The sequence below is a fragment of the Dipodomys merriami genome, unplaced genomic scaffold (assembly GCF_024711535.1).
Source record: "Dipodomys merriami isolate MVZ:Mamm:240054 unplaced genomic scaffold, mDipMer1.0.p SCAF_138, whole genome shotgun sequence".
NCBI classification, from domain to species: domain Eukaryota; kingdom Metazoa; phylum Chordata; class Mammalia; order Rodentia; family Heteromyidae; genus Dipodomys; species Dipodomys merriami.
Window position 1 is genome coordinate 247,111 of NW_027202693.1, and position 24,976 is coordinate 272,086.

General features: G+C 47.8%; 1 protein-coding gene and 1 long non-coding RNA gene across 3 annotated transcripts in view; one reads left to right on the forward strand and one right to left on the reverse strand.

Moving 5' to 3' along the window:
* Positions 1–24,976, forward strand: part of LOC138825567 (integrin alpha-M-like) — a 27,450-nt gene continuing 2,474 nt past the window's right edge. The window contains exons 1-29 of the mRNA XM_070020214.1: positions 1–113; positions 2,415–2,520; positions 4,548–4,651; positions 4,927–4,997; positions 5,299–5,416; positions 7,014–7,144; positions 7,853–7,998; positions 8,750–8,903; positions 9,767–9,917; positions 10,475–10,551; positions 10,968–11,097; positions 11,746–11,888; positions 13,311–13,451; positions 13,535–13,744; positions 16,252–16,382; positions 16,480–16,643; positions 17,349–17,497; positions 17,593–17,724; positions 18,328–18,401; positions 19,475–19,616; positions 19,712–19,828; positions 20,822–20,901; positions 22,417–22,500; positions 22,676–22,751; positions 22,981–23,088; positions 23,264–23,347; positions 23,497–23,610; positions 24,038–24,139; positions 24,335–24,445. Coding sequence (XP_069876315.1) covers positions 86–113; positions 2,415–2,520; positions 4,548–4,651; positions 4,927–4,997; positions 5,299–5,416; positions 7,014–7,144; positions 7,853–7,998; positions 8,750–8,903; positions 9,767–9,917; positions 10,475–10,551; positions 10,968–11,097; positions 11,746–11,888; positions 13,311–13,451; positions 13,535–13,744; positions 16,252–16,382; positions 16,480–16,643; positions 17,349–17,497; positions 17,593–17,724; positions 18,328–18,401; positions 19,475–19,616; positions 19,712–19,828; positions 20,822–20,901; positions 22,417–22,500; positions 22,676–22,751; positions 22,981–23,088; positions 23,264–23,347; positions 23,497–23,610; positions 24,038–24,139; positions 24,335–24,445 — 3,378 coding nt within the window. The 5' untranslated portion in view covers positions 1–85. The remainder of the gene's footprint in view (positions 114–2,414; positions 2,521–4,547; positions 4,652–4,926; positions 4,998–5,298; positions 5,417–7,013; positions 7,145–7,852; positions 7,999–8,749; positions 8,904–9,766; positions 9,918–10,474; positions 10,552–10,967; positions 11,098–11,745; positions 11,889–13,310; positions 13,452–13,534; positions 13,745–16,251; positions 16,383–16,479; positions 16,644–17,348; positions 17,498–17,592; positions 17,725–18,327; positions 18,402–19,474; positions 19,617–19,711; positions 19,829–20,821; positions 20,902–22,416; positions 22,501–22,675; positions 22,752–22,980; positions 23,089–23,263; positions 23,348–23,496; positions 23,611–24,037; positions 24,140–24,334; positions 24,446–24,976) is intronic.
* The window catches only part of LOC138825568 (uncharacterized), a 15,605-nt gene continuing 7,269 nt past the window's right edge, over positions 16,641–24,976 (reverse strand). Inside the window, exons 2-4 of one of the 2 annotated variants that reach the window (XR_011371432.1) lie at positions 21,067–21,227; positions 17,479–17,744; positions 16,641–16,827 (exon numbers count right to left, since the gene is read on the reverse strand). This is a non-coding gene — a long non-coding RNA (uncharacterized lncRNA). Of the gene's footprint in view, positions 16,828–17,477; positions 17,745–21,066; positions 21,228–24,976 lie in introns of those variants that run through there. The other variant, XR_011371433.1, reaches the window with a different exon arrangement.

Here is a 24,976-nt window from a genome sequence, read left to right on the forward strand (position 1 = left end):
TCCAGACTTGAATGGCTTCTATGAAGGGGTTCAGTGGTGCCTGCCACCCAACTTCTTTTCTCTCAGGTTCTTGCTGCTTTTAGCCATGACTTGGAGAGTCCTCTTGTTGACAGGTACCTAGGGAATTGGGGGACCTCAGTGTGTGTGTGTGTGTGTGTAAATTTTGGGGTCTGTGAATGGAGGAAAAATAGAAGCAGATGATACAGGAGTTGGATGGGGAGAGGCAAAAGGGATGGGGGAGGATGGAAGATTCAAGAAGAAGGAGAAAGTCGAGCCTGATGAAGATGGGATGCACTGGGAAGCTTGGATGAATGACTTTCTTCACGAACTCTGCAAGGCTGTTTGGTACCCTTCGCTTCATAGATCAGGAAACAGAGGCTCAGAGAGATGAAAGGATATGCCCAGGAGTGCACAGCAAATTTATACTCTCAAGATTCCTCAGGGATCCTACCTTACTACTTTGTTTTTGTGCCAGTAGGGCTTGAACTCAGGGCCTGGGGTCAATCCCTGAGCTTTTGTGCTCAAGGCTAGTGCTCTATCACTTTGAACCCCAGTGCCATTTCTGCCTTTTTGGTGGTTAATTGGAGAGAAGAGTCTCATGGACTTTCCTGCTTGGGGCTGGCTTTGAACTGTGATCCTCAGATCTCAGCCTCCTGAGCAGATACCATTACAGGCATGAGCCATCAATGCCTGGCATTTATTTATTTATTTATTTATTTATTTATTTATTTATTTATTTATTTATTGCCAGTCATGGGCTGGAACTCTGGGCTTGGGCACTGTCCCTGAGCTCTTTTGCTGATGGCTAGTACTCTACCACTTGAGCCACAGCATCACTTCTGAAAAATTTTTTTTTTTGTGATTAGTTGGAGATAAGGGTCTTAGAGACTTTCTTGCCCAGGTTGGCTTTGAACCATAATCCTCAGATCTCAGCCTCCTGAGTAGCTAGGTTTACTGGCATGAGACATTAGAATCTGGATTTTTTTTTTTCAGTCTTGGGGCTTGAACTCTGGGCCTAGGCATTGTCCCTGAGCTCTTCAGCTCAAGGTTAGTGCTCTACCACTTGAGCCACAGCACTACTTATGGTTTTCTAATGGTTACTTGGAGATAAGAGTCTCACAGACTTTCCTGCCCAGGCTGGCTTTGAACCATGATCCTCAGATCTCCGCCTCCTGAGTAGGTAGGATTACAGGCTTGAGCCACCAGCACCCGGCTGCCTGTTTAAAATTTAATTTTACTTTATTAGCCTTCTGAGTAGCTAGGATGACAGGTGTGAGCCATTGGTGCCTGATGGTTTGGTTTCCTTTTATGCTTAGGTTGTGTGGAAACCAAGTCAAGAAGGGAAGGAAATGCTTGAGAATTGGGCAGGAAGGAAATGTTCCGAGTCTACAGGAACTTGACTGTTGAGCAAATTGGTGATAGTGATGGTGGGGAAAGAGGCCATTTGTGGGCTCAGTGGGCAGAGTGGAGTTCAGAGGGGGCATTACTACATCCCATGATGTAGCTCTGGGCCTGTGAGTCAGTTGGTTACAACCTACAAGCCATAGGCTGTAGTTGGACATTTATAAGCAGTCTGATCATAGTGAACACCATTTTGGTACTAGTACTGGGGTTTGAATTCAGGGCCCTCACATTATCCCTTCACTTTTTAATTCAAGGTTGGTGTTCTACCACTTGAACCATACCTCCACTTCCAGTTTTTTTGCTGGATAAGTGGAGATAAGAGTCTCACGGACTTCTCTGCCTGGACTGGCTTTGAACTTTGATCCGTAGATCTCAGTTTCCTGAGTAGCTAGGATTACAGGTGTGAGCCAGTAGCATCTAGCCTGTGAACACTAATGTTGAATCCCAGGATAAGTGAGGATTCCACTGTATCATTAGTAAATCTGTATTATCAAAATGCTATCCTTGCTGGGTGCCATTGGCTCACACCTGTAATCCTCCTAGCTGCTTAAGAGGCTGAGATCTAAGAATCATAGTTCAAAGTCAGCCAGGGCAGGCAAGTCTATGATACTCTTATCTCCCATCAACTACGGAAGAGCTCAAGTGGAGTTATGGCTCAAGTGGTTGAGTGCCAGCCTTGAGTGGGAAAAAGCACAATGGTCAGTCCCTGAGTTCAAGTCCCAGTACCATCAAGTTCCTTGATGATCAGTTTATGGACTTGTATTTTATCTTGTTATATAAATACCTATGTAACATATTCTGTTTGTCTCTTGGCTTGAAAAGCTTGAAGTATATCCTTTCTGGCACTCTATAGAAAAAGCGTGAAATCCCTGAGCTGGCCATCAGAGCTGGGCCTTGGAGGCAGACACCCTGGATGCTGAGTTTGGGCGAATCGGGGCAGAGGAGGGCTTACTACCTTCTTGTCTATTCTGCTTCCCTGCTTGGCCCTTACCCACTTCTCCTTCTTCTAGCCGTGGCCTTATGTCGTGGGTTCAACCTGGATGTTGAAAAGCCGATGACTTTTCAAGAGAATGCAAAGGGCTTCGGGCAGACTGTGGTCCAGTTTGAGGGGTCCCGGTAAGACTTCTGGAAGAGTCCTGTTTTTCATGTGTGTTCCTAAATGTATATAAAAAGACAAATTAGTTTTTTAATTGCTTTTCCTGAATATATAGTAATGAGACAGTGTTTTAAATTAAAAAGATGCTGAAGAGTGTATAAAAAAAAACCAACCCAGTCATTCATTCTTATCCTAGAGATGACTTTGTTTCAATCCATTGGGAATGTATTCTTTCCTTTTTCTTTCTTTCTTTCTGTCTTTCTGTCTTTCTGTCTTTCTCTTTCTGTCTTTCTGTCTTTTTCTGTCTTTCTGTCTTTCTTTTTCTTTCTTTCTGTCTTTCTGTCTTTCTTTCTTTCTTTCTTTCTTTCTTTCTGTCTTCCTTTCATTTTTTGTTTTTTGTCAGTCGTGGGCCTGAACTCTGGGCCTGGGCACTGTCCCTCAGCTCTTCAGCTCAAGGCTAGTGTTCTACCACTTGAGCCACAGCGCCACTTCCGGCTTTTTTCTTTTTTCTTATGTGGTGCTGAGGAATCGAACCCAGGGCCTTGAGCATGCAAGGCAAGTGCTCTACCACTGAGCCACCTTCCCAGCCCAGTGCTGAGGAATTGAACCCAGGGCCTCATGCATGCAAGGCAAGCGTTCTACCACTGAGCCACCTTCCCAGCCCTCTTTCTTCTTCTTCTTTTTTTTTTTAGGCTGGTCATGGGGCTTGAACTTAGGGCCTGGATACAGTCCCTGAGCTCTTTTGCTCAGGGCTATATTCTACCACTTGAGCCACAGCTCCATTCCCAGTTTTTGAATGTTTAATTAGAGATAAGAGTTTCACCAAGACTTTTCTGCTCAGAGTGGCTTTGAACTGAGATACTCAGATCTCAGTCTCCTGAGTAGCTAGGATTACAGGCATGAGCCACTGGTGCTGGCTCCATACCCCCTTCTTCCCTCTCTTTCTCTCTGTCCCTCCCTTCCACCTCCTCCTCTTTCTCTTTTTGATTCACTGCACGGGCTTACCTCAAATAGCCCAAGCTGGCCTTGAATTTGATATATCATGCCTCAGCTTCCCCAGTGCTGGCATTACAGGTGTGTACCACCCTATCCGGCTTATGGCTGCCTCTGAGCTACAATGGCTGGATAGAGTATTGTGACAGAGACTGTAAGAGTTGCAAAGTGCAAAATGTCTACCTTTACAGAAGTGTGTACAGAAATGGTATTCCCCCTCCTTTTCTTTTGTAGTTTAAAAAAGTTTTTTTTTATTTGTATTTTTTTTGTCAGTCATGGGGCTTGAACTCTGGGCCTGAGTGCTGTCCCTGTTCTCTTCAGCTCAAGGCGAGTGCTCTACTGCTTGAGCCATAGCACCACTTCTGGTTTCCTACTGGTTTATTGGAGATAAGAGTATCATGGTCTTTCCTGCCCAGCCTGGCTTTGAACCATGATCCTCAGGTCTCAGCCACCTGAGTAGTTAGGATTACAGGTGTGATCCACCGGTGCCCGGCTAAAAAGTTTTTATTTGTTTTGATCAGAAAAAAAGGACAATCTTAATGCCAACTTGTCACCTACTCATAGATTTGAACTTACAAGATTCACAACTCTGCACCTACTAACACAACTTGAAATGGATCTCCCTTTTATACCCTAAGGTTCCATGTTGAAATAAACAATTCCTTACAATAGAGGACATTGTTGCTTGGTCGTAATAAAACAAGGCCAAAGAAATTTCAACTTGGTAGCCTAACAAGTACATATATCATTGGAACAAAGTTGCAGGGATTAAAATAAAGAGGCAGGGATCAGCATAAACACCTTCTGGCTGTGTACTCTAAGATCAACTTTTGTGTATGTAAACACAAACGTCAAATGTCAAATGGGGCCGGTGAGAGAAAAGGTCAATGAAGGCCACAGACAGGTACTCATGGCTCACTCCTGTAATTCTAGCTACTTATTTTCTTTGCTCATCCTAGCTCCATTTCATGGTGATTCCCCCCAGTTTTCCCACTTCTGTCATGGCTACTTTTTCCACACCTTCAGATTTCTCTATTCCCATGTCTCCTTGTAGGGTGGTGGTTGGAGCTCCCCAGGAGATAGGGTCCACCAACCAAACAGGTGGTCTCTACCAGTGTGACGTCAGCACGGGCAGGTGTCAGCCCATCCACCTGCAGGGTGAGCTCCTGCCCCTGCCTGGGTCCCTTCCCATCTTGGGGAAGACGTGCATTGGAGGGAGGGGACTGTGGTGGGGGAGGAGGGGGGGGGTGCTGGCTCCCCAGCCTCTGCTCTGCATGCAGGTCCCGCTCTGCAGCCCTCAGGTAGGCTTGTCTCCTGATCTGGATGTTCCCTTCCCCTGCCAGGCTCCCTGTCTCCAGGTCCAGGTGACCCTACCCAGATCTTGCAGCTTCTTCTGTCTCTGAGGGTAATCCTGTGCCTCTCTATCTCCTCAGTGCCTCCAGAGGCTGTGAACATGTCCTTAGGTCTGTCCTTGGCAGCTGCCACCAACCCTGCCCAGCTCCTGGTGAGTTGCCCTGAGTCACATGAGGGTCCTGCAGGGAGGAGAGGGGATCTGGGCTACCGGAAATAGAGGAGCACGGAGGTGCTGGTAAGAAAAGGACAGGAAGTAAGGCAGCCCCTCACTGGCCCCACCCCCACCACGTCCCTGTCCCTCATTGGCCTCTCCCCTCACTGGCCCCACCCTTCATCACTGTCCCTGTCCCTCACTGGTCTCTCCCCTCACCAGCCCCGCCTCTCCATGGTCTCACCCCCATCACTGTCCATGGCTTTCATTGACCTTTCCTCTCACCGCCCCCATCCCTCAGGCCTGTGGTCCTACTGTGCATCAGATCTGCAAGGAGAACACATATGTGAATGGCTTCTGCTTCCTGTTTGGACCCAACTTGCTACAGCAGCCTGAGCGGTTCCCAGAGACCCTTAGAGGTGGGTCTCTTCTGACAGAGACCAGAGGATGGGGGTCAGGATTGTGCTACGACTCCTCATGGTCTAGGCTCAGAGGGAGGAGAGTCTTGGGAGGTGCACTTTAAGAGGAGTTCCAGCCAGATGCAGCGACGCACATATCTGCAATCTTACTTATTCTGGAGGCTGAGATGGGGGAGGATCAGGGTTTGAGGGGGGACTGAGTAAAAAAGTTCACAAGATCCCTTGTCAACAGAAAAGGCTGGGTATGGTGGCGGGTACCTGTCATCCTAGCTACACCAGAAAGTGTAAATAGGAGGAGTAGGGTCCAGACTAACTTGAGGAAAAAGGAGACCCTAGTTAAAACAAACAAACAAACAAACAAACTGGAGGCATGTCTCAAGTGGTAGAGTGCCTGCCTAGTAAATATTAGGATGTGAGTCCAACCCATAGTATTATGTCCCCAGAGAAAGGGGTGGGTGGGCGGGCACACCATTCACCTCTGTAAGGCAAGAGAAGACCAGGTTACCTGACTGCCAACTATTATTGTCTTTATAACAAATGCCACCATGGTGTTCTAGATAGCTCAGCCTTTGCAGACCTCTCCAGCTTCCTCTCATTCCTTCTACTTCAGTTTCCACTTTGCCCCAGCCCCTCTAGCTGCCTCCGGGAATCTCACCAAGTTGTCCTGGCCTCAGGATCTTTGTATTGATGATTACTCATTGTTTTTCCTCATATCTCATCTAATAGCACATTCTAATCTTCTCGCTTGGATATCACCTCTCCAAGGACCCTTTCCGGTGTGGTGCTTCTAATCATCCCACCATCTATTTCCCTACCACATATCCTTCCTTTGTTATCTCCTGTCTGTGGGCACATAGTTTCCTTCTTTCTTTTTTTTTCTTTTTGGTTGGTTGTAGGGCTTGAACCCTGGGCCTGGGCACTGTCCCTCAGCTCTTCAGCTAAAGGCTACTGCTCTACCACTTGAGCCACAGCAGCACTTCTGGTTTCCTGAGTGATTTATTGGAGATAAGAGTCTAACAGACTTTCCTCCCCAGGCTGGCTTTGAACTGCGATCCTCAGATCTCAGCCTCCTCAGTAGCTAGGATTACAGGTGTGAGCCACTGGCGCCTGGCTTCATAGTTTGTTTCTTAACTGTTCTTTGTACATCGCTATATGTCCTTGTGTCTTTGGCCCCTCAACACATTTCCTTAACAGCTTAAACAACAAGCAGTAGATCAAAAATTCAAAGTCAGGAACCTGCTTGTGGCTTTGTCTCTACCTTGGAATTCTCTCAAAAGATCAAAGCCAAGTCTGGTGCCAGTGGTTCATGCTTGAAATTCTAGCTCTTCAGGAGGCTGAGATCTGAGGATTGTGGTTTGAAGCCAGCTTGGGGCAGGAAAGTCCATAAGCCTCTTATCTCCAATAAACAACTAGTCTGAAGTGGAGCTGTGGCTCAAGGGGTAGTGTGCTAGCCTTGAGTGGAAAAAGCTAAGAGACAGCACCCAGGCTCTGAGTTCAAGCTCCAGTATGGAAACACAAAGGAAAACCAAGCACAAAAAGGAACAAAATGAGCATGAGCCTCCTGTCCATTACTCACACTTCTTGTTCTCTTCTCCAGGATGTCCTCAGCAGGAGAGTGACATTGTCTTCTTGATTGATGGTTCAGGCAGCATCCGGACACATGAGTTTCAGGAGATGAAGGAGTTTGTATCAACTGTGATGAACCAATTCACAGAGTCCAAAACCTTGGTGAGGGCCAAGGGTAGGTCTGGGAATTGTCCACAGGAAGCTGGCAAATACTTGACAACCAGACAACATTCCCTAGCATAGCCTGATAGAGAATTTTTATTTATTTTGTGTCAGTCCTGGTGCCTGAGCACTGTCCTTTAGCTTTTTTTTCAAGGCTGGTTCTCTACTACTTGAGCCACAGCTCCTCTTCCAGCTTTTTGGTAATTCATTGGAAATAAGAGTCTCACAAGCTGGACACTGATGGCTCACCCCAGTCATCCTAGGTACTCAGGAGGCTGAGATCTGAGGATTGTGATTCAAAGCCAGCCTGGGTAGGAAAGTCCATGAGACTCTTATCTCCACCAGAAAACTGGAAGTAGAGCTGTGGCTCAAAGTGGTAGAGCACTAGCCTTGAGCAAAAGAGCTCAGGGACAGTGTCCAGGCCCTGAGTTCAAGCACCATGACCAAAAAAAAAAAAAATGTCTCCTAGACTTTCCTGCTCAGTCTGGCTTTGAACCATGATCCTCAGATCCTCCTGAGTAGCTAAGATTATAGGTGTGAGCCACTGGTGTGTTGTTGTGTTCTTTCAGCTTAGCTGACAGAGGTCTGGAGTTGAAGTCCACATTGAAGTCAAGGTGCTGTGGAGAAGGATTTTGGAAAGACTCATATACAACATGCTGGGGAGGAGGAGTGATTTCTTCTGTGTAATGCCAGGTGTTCTGTTCCCAGTTCTCCTTAATGCAGTACTCTGAAGAGTTCTGGACTCATTTCACCTTCAGTGATTTCAAGAGAAACCCGAACCCGAGGTCTCTGATAAACCCAATCAAACAGCTGAGTGGTAGGACGCACACCGCCACAGCAATCCGCAAAGTAGTGTGAGTAAGGAGATGTGGACAACTGGGTTGTAAACAGTGAGGGTCCGTGAGGATCTTTGCTTTTTGAAGAGGCTAGGGGAAAGACTGTTTCTACTGGAGGGAACAAAGCTTTGAAGGAGGGACTGAGTAGAGCATGCGCATAAAGAAGCAGGTTGATTGTAAAGGGAGGCACTGGGGGGAGGCTGCAAAGATAGGTTGAGTTTGGGCTGGGAGTGCAGGCCCTGGGTATCAAGCAGGTATCAGGCACGTGTCAGGCACAGCACTGCAAGAAACACACACACACACACACACACACACACACACACTAAAAGAATGACAGGAAGCTGTTTAGATGAGGAACCAGTAGAACAGGAGATGGTGAGATGTGGTAAATATGATCAAAACAAAAGTAATGAAACCTGTTATAATTGTTTGAACGGGGGAAGAGATAGCCAGGTGCTGGTGGCTCCTGCTTATCATCTTAGCCTCTCAGGAGGCTGAGATCTGAGGATTACAGTTTGAAGCCAGCCCAGGCAGGAAAGTCTGTGAGACTCTTATCTCCAGGGAGCCAGCAAAAAGCTGGAAGTGGAGGCATGGCTCAAGAGGTCAAGTGCCAGTCATGAACAAACAAAGTTGATTGAGATGTCCTGAGTTCAAGTCCTGGTACTGGCCTTGCCTATGCTCTTGACTCTGCTGACATTCTCTAAGACCGGCAGCACTAGCTGCCTGCTCTAACCTTGCACTTGACCTTGTCTTCCTCTTTCCCACACAGAACAGAACTCTTCCAGAGCTCCAATGGGGCCCGAGAGAATGCCGTGAAGATCCTAGTTGTTATCACAGATGGAGAAAAGTTTGGTGACCCCTTGGACTATGAGCAAGTCATCCCTCAAGCTGACAGAGCGGGGATCATTCGCTATGTCATTGGGGTAGGAAATGCCGCTCTTGCCCCGGATTCTTCTAGATGCATTTTCTACCTGCAGGTAGCACAATTTAACATGTTGTGAAAGGAATGTGAAACCACGCCCCTGCTAGCTATCTCATACACACTTGTAATCATGGATCTGTCATTGCAAAAATCATGTGGCTGAAGATGGGTAATTCTAGCCAGGTACAGTGGCTCACACCTGTAATACAGGCTACTGAGGAGACTGAGATCTGAGCCTCAGGGTTAGAAGCCAGCCTGAGCTGACAAATCTGAGAGACTCATCACCTGTTAACCAGCAAAAAAGTCAAAAGTGGGGGTGTGGCTCACGTGGTAGAGCACCAGTTGTGAGCCAATTAAAAAGAAAAGCTGAGCAAGAGACTCAGGGTTCAAGCCTCAGTATGGGCACAAGAACACACACACACACACACACACACACACACACACACACACACACACACACACAAGAGTAGCAGGGTATAGCAAAATTTTGGGGAAAGGGTTTGGATACAGGAAGAGCTAAAAGGTTAAGATCATTAGTACCGAAAAATACCAGCACAAGTACATATCTTGGCCTGCAAGCAGTACGTTCATATACAGACTCCTTCCTCACCCTCTGGAAGGGGGTCAACCCACTTCCAGAAAGCTCCACAAGTGGATCCAAAGCTGTGCTTTAGCCCCTGGTCGCTCCTTGTGCAGTGCACACCCTGTCCAACTGGAGTTGGCAGGAGCGTCCTGGGGGTCTTCCATTGCATTCTTTCATTTAGCGAATCATACTTCAGATTCTTTTTCCTTAGAGTTTGCTCTGCTAATGGCTACTGCTTTCTCCACCAAGTGTCTGCTTTGCCCTTTGTTCCTTGGTACCAGGTCGGGGATGCCTTCCGCAGTGAGCGGAACAGAGAAGAACTTAACACCATTGCGTCCAAGCCTTCTCAGGATCACGTATTCCGGGTGAATAACTTTCAAGCTCTGAAGACCATTCAGAACCAACTGCAGGAAAAGATCTTTGCCATCGAAGGTGAGCCAGGCATCCATCCTTGTTCCCAGAATAACCAGGAAGACAAATCCTTCCGCTCCTCCCCGCCCCGCAATCACCTGGGTTTCCCTGGTTCTCCTTTGCAAATCTGGATGTTGATACTCAATGCTTATGTGTGGGCTCTAGGATGATAAATAACAGGTCCCATCTCAGCCTCCTTCTCTTGTCTGGCTAGCATTTAAGCATGCAGCCCCTGTCCCCATCGCTTTGTGTTTAATTGAATGCAGAAAGCATTTCTTAGGCTGGGAAGGTGGCTCAGTGGTAGAGTGCTTGCCTAGCATGTGTGAAACCCTGGGTTCGATTCCTCAGTACCACATACACAGAAAAAGCCGGAAGTGGTGCTGTGGCTCAAGTAGTAGAGTGCTAACCTTGAGCAAGAGAAGCTCAGGGACAGTGCCAAGGCCCTGAGTTCAAGGTCCAGGACTGGCAGAAAAAGAAAGAAAGAAAGAGAGAGAGAGAGAGAGAGAGAAAGAGAGAGAGAGAAAAGAAAGAAAGAGAGGAAAGAAAGGAAAGAAAGAAAAGCACATTTTTCCTCACAGGTACTCAGACAGGAAGCGCCAGCAGCTCCTTCGAGCATGAGATGTCCCAGGAAGGGTTTAGTGCTGCTGTCACCTCTGTAAGTGGCTTGTCATGAAATTGGGGAGGCGGTTCACAATGAAGAGAGAAGAGGTGCAAAGGTTTGGGGCTCTCATTGTGGTGGGTTTGTGTGTGTGTGTGTGTGTGTGTGTGTGCTGGTACATTGCTTGAACTCAGGATCTGAGCACTGTCCCTGAGCTTTTTCAGTCAAGGCTGGCACTCTACCACTGGAGCCATACAGCTCCACTTCTGACTGTTTGGTATTTCAGTGGAGAGAAGAGTCTCATGGATTTTCCTGCCTGGGCTGGCTTTGAACTGGGATCCTTGGGTCTCAGCCTCTTGAGTAGCTAGGATTACAGGCGTGAGCCACCTGCACCCAGCTAATTTTTTTTTTGGGGGGGGAGGGAGATACACATTCCTGTGTCTTCTTTTCTATCCCTCCTTTTCTTTTCCCAGGATGGTCCCTTGCTGGGTTCTGTGGGGAGCTTTGACTGGTCAGGTGGGGCTTTTCTCCACACATCCAAGGATCAAACCACCTTCATGAATGTAACCAGAGTGAATTCAGAGATGAATGATGCGTACCTGGGTAAGTGGGAAGAGCAGGGTGCTCTCCGAGTTCAGAGGCATGTAACTCGAGTGTAAGTGCTCTGAATCTTCCACAGGACTTTACACAGCAGTAAAGACAGAAATCCAAATATATCTATATCTATATTTATATATTTGCTCAAGGCTGGCATTCTACCAGTTGAGCCACACCTGTATTCTGGCTTTTCTGGCAGTTAATTAGAGCTAAGAGCCTCACCTAGACTTTTCTTTTCTTTTCTTTTCTTTTTTTTTTTGTCGGCCATGGGGCTTGAACTCTGGGCCTGGGCGCTGTCCCTCAGCTCTTCAGCTCAAGGTGAGTGCTCTACCACTTGAGCTACAGAGCCACTTCCGGTTTTCTGGTGGTTTATTGGAGATAGGAGTCTCATGGTCTCTCCTGCCCGGGCTGGCTTTGAACCGAGATCCTCAGATCTCAGCCTCCTGTGTAGTTAGGATTACAGGCGTGAGCCACCAGTGCCTGGATACAATTTGATTTCATTTCTGCTCACAAAGAGGAATACAGTTCAGGGCTCAGTGACCCCAACCTACAGGGGCATGGAGGGGTCTCCATGGTCTTTACATGAGCATGGCTGGTGGGAGAGGGCAGGGTCTGTGATGGGAAACACTCTGCTTCTTTGGGCTCTGTTTCTAGGTTATGCTTCTGCGGTCACCTCGAGGAATAAGGTGCAAAGCATAGTCCTGGGGGCGCCCCGGTACCAGCACATTGGCTTGGTGGTGTTGTTCAAGAAGGATTTTAGGGTCTGGGAGCCCGGCATGTCCATCAAAGGCAGCCAGGTAAGTGCAGCGTGCGCAGCTCAGAGATCCTGGGATGGATGGTGCCAGTTATCTTCTGTGATACAATCTTGTTTATTTATTCATTATTGCCAGTCCTGGGGCTTGAACTCAAGGCCTGGGCACTGTCCCTGAGCTTCTTTTGCTCAAGGCTAGTGCTCTACCACTTGAGCCACAGTGCCACTTCCAACTTTTTCTGTGTATGTGGTACTGAGGAATCAAACCCTGGGCTTCATGCATGTTAGGCAAGCACTCTACCACTAAGCCACATTCCCAGCCCTCTTTCTTTCTATCTATCTATCTGTCTATCTATCTATCTATCTATCTATCTATCTATCTATCTATCTATCTATCTATCTATCTATCAATTTATTTTATTTTTGTGTGTTGGTCCTGAGGCTTGAACTCACATTCTGGGTACTGTCCTTTAGCTTTTCGTGTTCAAGGCTGGTGCTCCACTATTTGAACCACACTTCCACTTCTGGCTTTTCGGTGTTTCATTGGAGATTAAAGTCTCACAATTTTTTTTTTCCTGCCTGGACTGCTTTCAAAGCAGGCATATGTGAGGCTCTGGGTTCCATCCTCAGTAAAAACACACGTGTGTGTGCATGCGACCACACATATACACAGACACAGACACAATCACTCATCAAGAATCATATAGAAGCCGAGCACCGATGGCTCACACCTGTAATCCCAGCTACTCAGGAGGCTGAGATCTGAGGATCATGGCTCAAAGCCAGCCCAGGAAGAAAAGTCCGTGAGACTCTTAGCTCCAGTTATTCACTAGAAAACGGGAAGTGTTGCTGTGGCTCAAGCAGTAGAGCGCTTGCCTTGAGCTGAAGAGCTGAGGGACAGCGCCCAAGCCCAGAGTTCAAACCCCATGACCCACAAAAAAAAAAAAAAGGATCATATAGGAAATCATATTGTCTCCAAAAGATTTCCTCTAGAGACATGGCTTTCTTTTCTTTTCCTTTCTTTCTTTCTTTCTTTTCTTTCTTTTTTTTTTTTTTTGGGTCCGGTCGTGGGGCGCTGTCCCTCAGCTCTTCAGCTCAAGGCTAGCACTCTCCCACTTGAGCCACAGCGCCACTTCCGGCTTTTTTTCTTTTTGCTTATGTGGTGCTGAGGAATGGAACCCAGGGCCTCAGGCATGCAAGGCAAGCGCTCTACCACTGAGCCACCTTCCCAGCTCCCCATTTCCAGTTTTATGATTGTTCATTGGAAATTCACAGTCTCACGGACTTCGCTGCCTGGGCTGGCTTTGAACTGCAACCCTCAGATCTTAGCTTCCTGAGTAGCTAGGATTACAGGTGTGAGCCACTGGTACCTGGCTAGGCATGTTTTCTTTTCTTTTTCTTTTTTTCCAGAGAGATCCCTGAGCTCTGATGGAGGTGGGATCTATCTTCTTGTCTCTGTCTCTTTCAGATTGGCTCCTATTTTGGGGCCTCCCTGTGCTCCGTGGACATCAGCAGAGATGGCAACACCGACCTGATCCTCATTGGGGCTCCGCATTACTATGAGCAGACACGAGGGGGCCAGGTGTCCATGTGCCCCATGCCCAGGGGGGTGAGTGGCACATGGGGCCCGGGCAGGGTGGGGGCTGGAGGGGGGGGAGGCTGGGTTGTGCTGACACTGGTTTCATTGTGCAGAGGGCTCGGTGGCGGTGTGGGTCTGTTCTCCATGGGGAGCAGGGCCATCCCTGGGGCCGCTTTGGGGCGGCCCTGACAGTGCTGGGGGATGTGAACGGGGACAAGCTGACAGATGTGGCCATTGGAGCTCCAGGGGAGCAGGAGAACCGGGGTGCCGTCTACATATTTCATGGATCACCAGAGTTGAGCATCAAACTTACCTACAGCCAGGTAAGGCCTGGTCACTATGTTGACCACAGTATTAACGGCTTGACCTTTCCCCCGGAAGTTATCAATCCCACGGCTTTCCTATTAGTTGTTCCGGTATTCTTGGAACCTTCAAGAGAACAACTCACAGCTGGGAGCTGGTGGCTCATGCCTGTCATCCTAGCTACTCAGAAGGCTGAGATCTGAGGATCACAGTTCAAAGCCAGACCAGGCAGGAAAGTCTGTGAGACTCTTATCTCTAATAAACCACCAGAAAATGGAAGTGGAGCTGTGGCTCAAAACGGTAGAGCACTAGTCTTGAGCAAAAGAGCTCAGGGATAATGCCCAGCCCTGAGTTCAAGACCTATGACCACCACCAACAAAAAGAACAACTTACCTTTCACAGGTACCACAATAACTATCCATGACATCAACCTTTTCTTTCTCCCTTCCTTCCTTCCTTCCTTCTTTCTTTCCTTCCTTCCTTCCTTCCTTCCTTCCTTCCTTCCTTCCTTCCTTCCTTCCTTCCTTCCTTCCTTCCTTCCTTCCTTCCTTCCTTCCTTCCTCTCTTTCTTTCTTTCGTCATGGGGCCTGAACTCTGGGCCTGGGCACTGTCCCTATGCTCTTCAGCTGAAGGCTAGTACTCTACCACTTGAGCATCAGCCCCACTTCCGGTTTTTCCTGCTTATTGGTGCTGAGGAATCGAACCCAGGGCCTCACGTATGCAAGGCAAGCACTCTACCACTGAACCATCTTTCCAGCCCCGCCCCCTTTCTTTCTCTTTTTTTTTTTTTGTGTCAGTTGTAGTAGGGTTTGAATTCTGGACTTGAGCTCTGTACCTTAGCTCTTAAGCTCAAGGCTAACACTCTACCACTTGAGCCACAGTGTTACTTCCAGCTTTTTCTGTTTATGTAGTGCTGAGGAATTGAACCCAGGGCCTCATGCATGCAAGGCAAGCACTCTACCACTGAGCCACCTTCCCAGCCCAACATCAAGCTTTTCTGTAATGTGCTTGGGGAGCTGTTGGCGCTTGGACTTTGTAGACACTGGGAAAGGGAATATGCCATGACTAGGCCAGTGATAGTGTGGAGAAATTCCTACTGTAGGTGGGAATGTCAGCTTAGGGAGTATCCTCAAAAAGTTAAACCCACATATTCCAGTACTCTCACTACTGTGTATATATCTAAGGAAATGAAATCATTTCATGAAGAAGATCCCTTGGGGCTGGGAATGTAGCTCAGTGGTAGAGTGCTTGCCTAGCATGCATGAAGTCCTGGGTTTGATTCCTCAGTACCACATGCACAGAAAAGGCTGGAAGTGGTGCTGTGGCTGAGGTGGTAGAGTGCTAGCCTTGATCCAAAAAAAAGAAATCCAGGGACATTGTCCAGGCCTTGAGTTCAAGCCCCAGGACTGGCAAAAAAAAAAAAAATCACACAAACACATAAAAACAAAAGATCCTGCCACAGTCCCATTTCTAAGTTAATGGACATAGCCAAGGTATGGAGTTATTCATAGATGGAAAGATGCAGGAAATTTTGTTTCCTCCCTGCTCCTTGTTTTATGCTAGTCCTGGGGCTTGAACTTAGGGCCTGAGCACTGTCCCTGATCTTTTACACTCAAAGCTGGCATTCTACTACTTGATCAACAACTACTCTTCTGGCTTTTTTTTTTTTTTGATGGTTAGTTGGAATAAGACTCTTACAGATTTTTTTCCCTGCCCTATCTGGCTTCAAACTGGAATCCTCAGATCTCAGCCTCCTGAGTAGCTAGGACTACAGGAGTGACCCACTGACACCCAGCTACCTCTTAAAAAATTCTCTTTGCCAGTCCTGGGGCTTGAATTCAGGGCCTGGGCACTGTCCCTGAACTTCTTTTGTTCAAGGTTAGCATTCTACCACTTGAGCCACAGCACTACTTCCGGTTTTTTCTGTTTATGTGGTACTGAGGAATCGAACCCACATTCCCAGCCCTTGAGATTTGTTTTAAGATTGACTTGCCCATCATCCAAAGTGAAGTTTGTGCTCTGTCTCTGTCTCTGTCTCTGTCTTTCTCTCCCCCCTTATCACATGCTAAAACTCACTCCTCATATTTAAGTGATAATTTTGGCTAGACCAATCTTGCATATTTGCAACATTTTGACTCTATAAACGAGATTTGGTTCAGACAGTATACTTTTGATTTCTTTCATATGAAAGTTTTTTCTTTCTTTAGAACATCAAGGTAAGTTCAAATATCACCTTGAGGTTGTGGTTCTAAGGTGAATAATTCATTCCTAAGTTGCTCTACTTTCTGAGAGAATTGTGGGATATGAGACTAAGTGGGTCCTAGAGGACTTGAACTTGGGTCATCCTGGATGACTGAGTCACACATTTTCCTATTGTCCTCTCCTCCTCCTCCTCCTCCTCCTCCTCCTCCTCCTCCTCCTCCTCCTCCTCCTCCTCCTCCTCCTCCTCCTCCTCCTCCTCCTCCTCCTCCTCTTCTTCCTCCTCCACCTCTTCTTCCTCCTCTTCCTCTTCCTTTTCTGCCCTTAGAGGATCACGGGCTCCCAGCTCTCCCCCAAGCTCCAGTATTTTGGTCAGGCACTGAGTGGGGGCCAGGATCTCACAATGGATGGCTTGATGGATTTGGCTGTAGGGGCCGAGGGGTACCTGCTGCTGCTCAGGTAAGAGTTCCTTTGGGAGCATGGTAGGGATTTTCCCTTGAAGGAGATTTTTCTCTGTGGTCTGACATTTTCTGATGGCCCTATGGTGTCCCCACAGAGCTCAGCCAGTATTAAGGGTCGAGGTGTCCATGGAGTTCAATCCCAGGGAAGTGGCAAGGGATGTATTTGAGTGTGGCAAAGAAGAGACCGGAAGCAAGGCTGCTGGAAAGGTCACAGTCTGTCTCCGAGTCCGCAAGAACACAAGGGATCGGCTCAGAGAAGGTGAGGCATGATGGGTAAGTCTCTAGATGAAATGACTGCTCATTTATGGCAGTTGAAGGGAAAGTTCTCTTCTCTTCACTCCTGCTGGGTAGGGAACGCAGGGGCCCCATGTTGGTGCATAAACTAGAGTCCTCCTCCACTTCCTCCTCCTTCTTCTTCTTCCTCCTTCTTCTTCCTCCTCCTCCTTGAATTGAAAAATCAAGAGAAACAACAGACAGTAGAAATAGGCCTATGGATGATTCCGAAATGAGAGAGGAAAATAGCAGCCAACTGAAATTCTAGCACAGAAAAGTGCAATGACTGAAATTAAGATTTCAGTAGAGTTATACTGGATGATGATGACCTACAGCTGTCATTTTAGCTACTCAGGAGGCTAAAATTTGGAGGGTCAAGGCTTGAAGCCAACCTAGGCCAAAAAAGTCCACAAGATTCCATCTCTAAAATAACCAGTAAAATAAATCACAGAGGCATGGCTCAAGTGGTAGAACACCAGATTAACAAGCACATTGACAGAGTCCCAATTCTGGTGAAAAAAAAAAAACCCAACTAAACACAAAAAAGAACTGAGATGCAGAAAGTTCAGGTAATACCCCCTTCCCCCTCTCCCCCAAATCATATAGTTGGAGCTCAGAAGCCTGGGCATCAAAATCCTATCTGTCAGACTTGGAAGGTAGCTCCTCACTACTAGCTCCTGTGTCTCTCCAGGGGATATCAAAAGCATCATCACGTACGACCTCATCCTGGATTCTACCCGTCTACGTGCCGTCTTCACGGATACAAACAACCATACACGCAGACACATACAAACCTTGGGACTGGCACCAAAATGTGATACCTTAAATCTACAGTTACCGGTGAGCAGGCCCCAGGCCAGGTCTCTGGGCCACGAATGGGTGGGTGGGCCTAGGCAGTGAAGGAGGACAGATAATCAGCCCTTCTTATCTTCTAGACCTGTGTTGCAGATCCTGTGATCCCCATCAGCCTGCGCCTCAACTATAGTCTGGAGGGGGTCCCCTTGGTCTATTCTGGGGGCCTCCGGCCGGTTCTGGCTGAAGATGCTCAGACAATCTTCACTGCCTCAGTGAGTCTTGAGTTGGGGTCCTACAAGAGTAAGGAGAAGAGGCTAAGATAGGTAAAGCTTTTCTTTTTTGGTTGGTCATGGGCCTTGAACCCAGGGCCTAGGCTCTGTCCCTGAGCTTTTTCATTCAACACCAGTGCTCTACTGCTTTGAGCCACAGCTCCATGTCCAATGTTCTGGTGGTTAATTGGAACTAAGAGTCTCATGGATTTCCCTGCCTGGGCTGGCTTTGAACTGTGATCCTCAGATTTCAGCCTCCTAAGTTGCTAGGATTACAGGTGTGAGCCGCTGGCACCTGGCTATTTGTGTGTGCTAGGGCTTGAACTCAGGGCCTGGTGCTGTCCCAGACTTTTTTTTTTGTTAAGGCTAGTGCTCTACCACTTGAGCCGTAGCTCCACTTCTGACTTTCTGATGGTTAATTGGAGATAAGAGTCTCATGGACTTTCCTGCTGGATTGGCTTTGAACTGTGGTCCTCAGATTTCAGCCTCCCGAGGAGCTAGGGTGACAGGCGTGAAGCACTGGTGCCTGGTGTTAAAGTTTATTTTATTCCACCCAATTTCATTCCAACTGGATTGTTTTGTGACTTCATATTCTGGCCTTTACAGTTTCCCTTTGAGAAGAATTGTGGCAATGACAATGTTTGCCAGGATGACCTCAGTGTCTCCTTCAGTTTTCTGGGGTAAGTTTCTTCTCCTGGTTGCTACTCTGTTCTTTTCCTGATCTCCAAGAGAGCTTCATGGAGTCCATTAAAAAATACAGTGTTATTTTATGTTTTGTTTTGTTGGTCGCGGGGCCTGAACTCAGGGCCTAGGAGCTGTCCCTCAGCTCTTCAACTCAAGGCTAGTGTTCTATCATTTGAGCCACAGTGCCACTTCCAGCTTTTTGTGCTTATGTGGGTGCTGAGGAATCGAACCAGGGCCTTATGCATGCAAGGCAAGCGCTCTACCACTGAGCCACCTTCCCAGCCCCACATTGTTATATACAAAGGGGTTAAGGTTACATAAGTCAGGTAAAGAGTACATTTCTTTTTGGATAATGTCACCCCTTCCTTCGCTCTCTCCCAGTTTTCTCCTCCCATCCTCACCCACAAAGTTTCATAGTTCACTTTCAACATAGTGTCCAGTGAGTACCATTGCTACATGTCTTCACCTTGGTCCCTTCATTTCTATGTTCCCCCTTACCCTCCCAAGGACACATATATGAACAAACAAAACAAAGAGGAAAGAAAATAAAAACAGCAATCCCCCCCCCCCAACTCTTGTGTTCATTTCCTGGAGTTTATTTCAGTGAATAGTATATGATCAGAGGCACACAGCCATTATGCCTTTCTGTTCCTCTCTTAAGAGTATCCTCCTTTGGTTTCACTGTGTGTGAATGCCCAGAGTCCTGTATAATCGATCATGTCCCGGTATATTTTAGATCTAGCTTCCAAATACGACTGACAGCATGCACCATTGTCTCTCTGAGCTTGGTTTATCTCACTTAACATGCTTTGTTCTAGGGCCATCCATTTCCCTGTAAATGACATCACAGTATTCCTTCTAATGGCAGAGTAAGATCCCACTGTGTATAGATACCACATTTTTTGGGTCCGCTCATGTATTATAGGGGATCTGGGCTGTTTGAGTCCCTTCTTGGGGAGGTCACGAGGTCCCTGTGGAAGCTCCATGTTTCTCCAGGTGCCTGCGTCCATTTCCACCCAAACACACTTGTCCCAGGACAGCCCTCTCTCTGGTCTTGTTGTTCCTACAGCCTGGATTCCTTGGTAGTAGGTGACCCCCGAGCCTTCAATGTGACGGTGACTGTGGGCAACGATGGTGAAGACTCGTACGCCACGCAGGTGACCTTCTACTACCCATCTGTCTTGTCCTTCCAGAATGCATTCGAAACCCAGGTAGGGAAACTCTTCTCTCCCGCCATGTGACCTGCGCCTTCCCCTATGCCACGGCAGATGGGCCAGGGGCCACAGCTGCTGACTTTGCCTTCCAGAATCAGCGCATTCTGAAATCCATGGATTGTAATCCTGAGGTCTCCATCCAAGGGCCTGGGGCCTTGAAGAGCACCACCTGTAGAGTCAAGCACCCCATCTTCCCCGGCAACTCACAGGTCAGAGCCCTCCGGCCTCCACTTTTCTTCCCAGTGCTTTTCCTCCTCAAGCATCTCTTCCTCTTCCTCCTGCACCTTCTCCACCTTCATCTCCTCTTCCCTCCCTCCCTTTCATCTTTCCTCCCTTTCTTCCCTCCCTCCCTCCCTCCCTCCCTCCCTCCCTCCCTTCCTTCCTTCCTTCCTTCCTTCCTTCCTTCCTTCCTTCCTTCCTTCCTTCCTTCCTTCCTTCCTTCCTTCCTTCCCTCTTCCCTTCTCCTTTCCATTCCCTTTCTTCTTCCTCCTCTTCCTCTTCATCTCCTCCTCCTCTTTCTCTCTTCCTCTTCTTCCTCCTCCTCCTCTTCTTTCTTTCCTCCTCCTCCTCTTCTTATTTTTCCTCTTCTTTCTCCTCTTCTTCCTCTTCCTCCTTCAAATTAGAGGTTCCTTCTTTGTAAGAAGAAAGGTGTTTTGTAAACACCTCTATTGAGATACAATTTACATCCCTTCACGCATCCATTTACAGTGATGTACAGAGGGGTTCTAGCTACGTAAGTTAGATAAAGAGTACAGTTTCTTTGTGGACAATGTCACCCCTTCCCTCACTCTCTCCCAGTTTTTCCCTCCTACTCCCACCCACACGTTGTATAGTTCATTTTCAATACAGTGTCTAGTGAGCACCACTGCTGTCTTTGTCCAGTGGCTCTTCATATAGTCACAGCTGTGCATCTGTCATCCTGACGATTGCCCTTAGTCCTCACTCTCCCAGGTCCTGGCAACCACCAATCAGCTTTGTCTTCATAGACTTGCCTATCCTGGTTTCCTCCTATAAATGCAAACATACAGTGCAAGGCCCTTTCTGAGTGGCTTCTTCCAGTTAGCATGTTTTCAAGGATCATTCATTCTTTTTTTATTGCTGAGTCGTATTCTGTTGGCTGGCTGCGTCATGCTTTATTCAGCCATTGCTTGGTGGACATTAGTGTTTCTTCTTCTCACCCTCTCTGCTTTCTCCACCTCCAGGCCACCTTTAATGTCTCATTTTATGTGGACCCTGATGCTTTCCTTGGAAACAAACTACTCTTCAAGGCCAATGTGACCAGGTACCCTGCTCCTGACCTTCCATATGCACCCTCCCCTTCAGGCCTTCGACCTTTGTCCAAGGTGGACCCTTTCCCCCTCCACAATGGTGCTCAGATCAGATCATTCATTCATTCATTCTCTCATTCATTCATTCCCTCATTCAACAACACCAAGTAAGTACCTACCTATTTGCCAGACCTTGTGCCAAGTGCTGGTGGAATGAGAGCGCCGTGGTTCTTGGAGCTTTGGAGCTTTGGAGGTTATGATTTAGTGGCCTGTATAAACAAGGAAACTGGCTAGCAGATGATAGCCACTGCTCTTGGAACTTGGTAACCAGAGAAGATTCCTGAAGGAAACGTAGTTAGAATGTGAGTCTTCCAAGAAAAGGCCTCCACAGAAGTGGGCATGAAGCCAGGAAGAAGGAATCAGGAACAAGGCCAAGCCTAGAGCCTGGCAAGATCAGCATGTGTTTAAGGCATTACTGCCTGTAATCCAGATACTTGGGAGGTGGAGGTTGAAGAATGGCCAGTTTGGAAGGCAACATGGGCCAAGTTAGTGAGATTATCCCCAAAGTAAAAGCTGGGCACCTGTGGCTCATGCCTGTCATTCTAGCTACTCAGAAGGCTGAAGTCTGAGCATTGAGATTTGAAGCCAGCCTAGGCAGGAAAGTCGTGAGACTAATTAATTACCAAAAAAAAAAAAAAAGCCAGAAGTAAAGCTGTGACTCAAGTGGTAGGGTACCAGCTTTGAGCAGAGACAGTGCCCAGGCCCTGAGTTCAAGCTCTTGACCCTGAGTTCAAGCCACACACACACACACACACACAGACACACACATATGACACACAAATAGGCTAAGCTCACATGGCAGGATGTGAGGAGATGATGGCTAGAGAGGAGTCATAGCAAAAAAAGACTGATGGGTGAGTGGTGTTAGAGAATTTGCGATTATTAGTGGTGTTAGGGAAATTGCGATTTAATCTATAAGTGTGACAAAATTATATTGTATGACAGGGGGGCTGAGGGGGCAGTTCTGAATTCAGAGGAGCAGCAAGCGGCTGCTGTAGCCATGGGAGTTAGCTATGTGGGACTGAGCTATGTCTTGGGGGACGGGTAGAGAAGAGGAGGTTTAGGATACAGAGATAACAGAACTTGGTGACTGAAAGAGGGAGAGAAGGATAGGCTGATTTCTTTCTTTCTTTTTTTTCCTTTTTGTTTTTCTTTCTTTTCTTTGTCAGTTGTGGGGCTTGAACTCAGGGCCTGGGTGCTATCTCTGAGCTTTTCTGCTCAAGGCTAGTGCTCTACCACTTGAGCCACAGCTCTACTTCTGGTTTTCTGGTGGTTCATTGGTGATAAGAGTCTCATGGACTTTCCTGCCCAGGCTGATTTGGAACTGTGACCTTAGATCTTAGCCTCCTGAGTAGCTAGGACGACAGGCGAGAGCCACCAGTGTCCAGGGAAAGGCTGATTTCTTAGATCTCAAGAGCTGGCTAAGTTCTTTCTCTCTCTCTCTCTCTCTCTCTTTTCTCTCTCTCTAGTGACAACAACATGCCTAAGACCAGCAAATCTGAATTCCAACTGGAGTTGCCTGTGAAATACGCCGTGTTCATGGTGGTCACCAGGTGCTAGGGTCTGGGCTATGACTGAGCTATCTGCATTGGGCTGGACACAGCTGGTTGAGTGTATGAGTCTGCGTGTTTACGCACTTGGCTCCTATGTGCCAGCTCTGTCCTTACACCCTCCTACAACCCCCCTCCTGTTTTCTGTCATCTTCCATCTTCCTCTTTTCTCCTTTAGCGGTGAAAGTTCTACGAAGTATTTCAACTTCACGGCCACAGAGAAGACCAGTAAGGTGATAAAGCATCAATATCAGGTAGGGAGGAGAGGATGCTGGGGAGGGGAAAAAAAATCAGACCAGGGAAGCAGAAACAATCAGGAGAGCAAGGTGCACACCCAGGGGGCATGCATGCGCGCACACAGTGTGCACCATTATATGCATAATGAACTCTTTGCACACATAATGAACTACAGAGGCTGATTCTAGGTGTTGGTGGAGGCTGAAGGCCGGAGAGTCCTGACACCATTACTTTTTCTTGGTGTAGTTCAAAAATCTGGGCCACAGGAGCCTCCCTGCCAGCGTGGTTTTCTGGGCTCCTGTTCAGCTGAATGAGGTGACTGTATGGGACCACCCCCAAGTCATCTTTGCTCAGGTGAGTCCAGTTGTGCCTCAGAAGTGGGTTCAAATCTCCCCTTGAACTCTCCTTCCTGAGATCCGTCTGTCTCCTAACGTGGATCCCTGACCCCACTTGGGTCCAGGCTGTCTCACTTTGAGGACAGATCCAGCGGCCTCATTTCTTCCCTTCCCCATGGTATTTCTTTCCTCAGAATCTCTCAAGCACCTGCCGTACTGAAGAGAGGCGTCCCACTCAATCCGACTTCCAGGCACAGCTTACGAAGACCCCCGTGGTGGTGAGAAGATGCCTGCTTGCCTCCAGCCTGGAATCCACACTTGGATCCAGTCCGCTCACTGGAGCCCCATGGGGTCTCTTCACCAAGAGTTGCTGAGCACACGTGCCACCATTTTTAGTCAATTGCCTCTCCTTTCCTTCCGTCTCCAGAACTGTTCCATTGCTGTCTGCCAGAGAATCCAGTGTGACATCCCGACCTTCAACATGGAGGAAGAATTTGAGGTGGACCTCATAGGCAATCTCTCTTTTGATTGGTATATCAAGGTATGTGACACGGCCTTCTGGCCTGGCTGGGCACAAATAGGATCCTCTGGGCTCCCAGACTTGGACATTTGCTTTTTTCTTTTTTTGTTTTGCTGCTCCTGGGGCTTGAACTCAGGGCCTAGGTTCTGTCCCTGAGTCTCTCTGTGCTCAAGGCTAACACTCTACCACTTGAGCCACAGCACCACTTCCAGCTTGTTTCTCCTTCCTCTTCCCCTTCCCCTTCCCCTTCCCCTTCCCCTTCCCCTTCCCCTTCCCCTTCTCCTTCTCCTTCTCCTTCTCCTTCTCCTTCTCCTTCTCCTTCTTCTTCTTCTTCTTCTTCTTCTTCGTGTATGTGGTATACTGAGGAATCGAACCTGGGCTTTATGCATGCTAGGCAAGCACTCTACCACTAAGCCACATTGCCAGCCCTCTGTGTTGTTTTCTACAGAAGTCTCATGGCCACCTTCTGCTGGTGAGCACAGCGGAGGTTTTGTTCAATGATTCCGAGTTTGCGCTGCTTCCAGGACAGGACATATTTGTAAAATCCCAGGTAATGGTCTCAGGCATGGAGGGGGACTCCTGGGTTTGGGGGGAGGGGAGGAGCTGGGCTGGGGAAACCATCTGAGGGTGGAGGGAGGAGCAGGTGTGAGTGTGTGTGTATGTAAAGAGTGAGGGCACACTGGGAGGTACTAATTATGGAGTTGGGTGTGATTGGAAAAACATCCAGAAATCTTTTCTCCTCCAGACTGAGACTAAAGTGGAGCTGTATGAACTTCACAACCCTGTGCCGCTCATTGTGGGCAGCTCCATCGGGGGGCTGGTGCTCCTGGCCCTTATCACTGCAGGGCTCTACAAGGTACCCATGAGTCTTCTCCCTGCCCCGCTCATCCTGTTGATGCTTCTCACTCAGAGGCGACAGCAGTTGGTTCAATTCCTAGGCCTGGTAGCTAGTTCGAGAGCAAGTCAGAGTCTCTCTGCGCCTCAGTTCCTTCAGCTGTAAAAGGATCATATTCGATTTTTTTCTTTTTGTCAGTCATGGGGCTTGCACTCAGGGCCTGGGCTCTGTCCCCAAGTTTCTTTTGCTGAAGGCTAGCGCTCTACGACTTGAGCCTCAGCAACACTTCTGGCTTTTCCTGAGTGGTTTTTTGGAGATAATAATCTCATGGACTTTCTTGCCCAGGCTGGCTTCAAACAGCGATCCTCAGATCTCAGCCTCCTGAGTTATAATCCTAAGATTATAAGCGTGAGCCACCAGCGCCTAGCTAAAAGGATAATAAAGGATAAATATATAGAAGGATAATAAACCCACTTTGTGAAGGAAATTGGATTAGTGGTGTAACTAGAATGGACCTTGGAATATAATGATTACTAGAAGAGTGATATATAC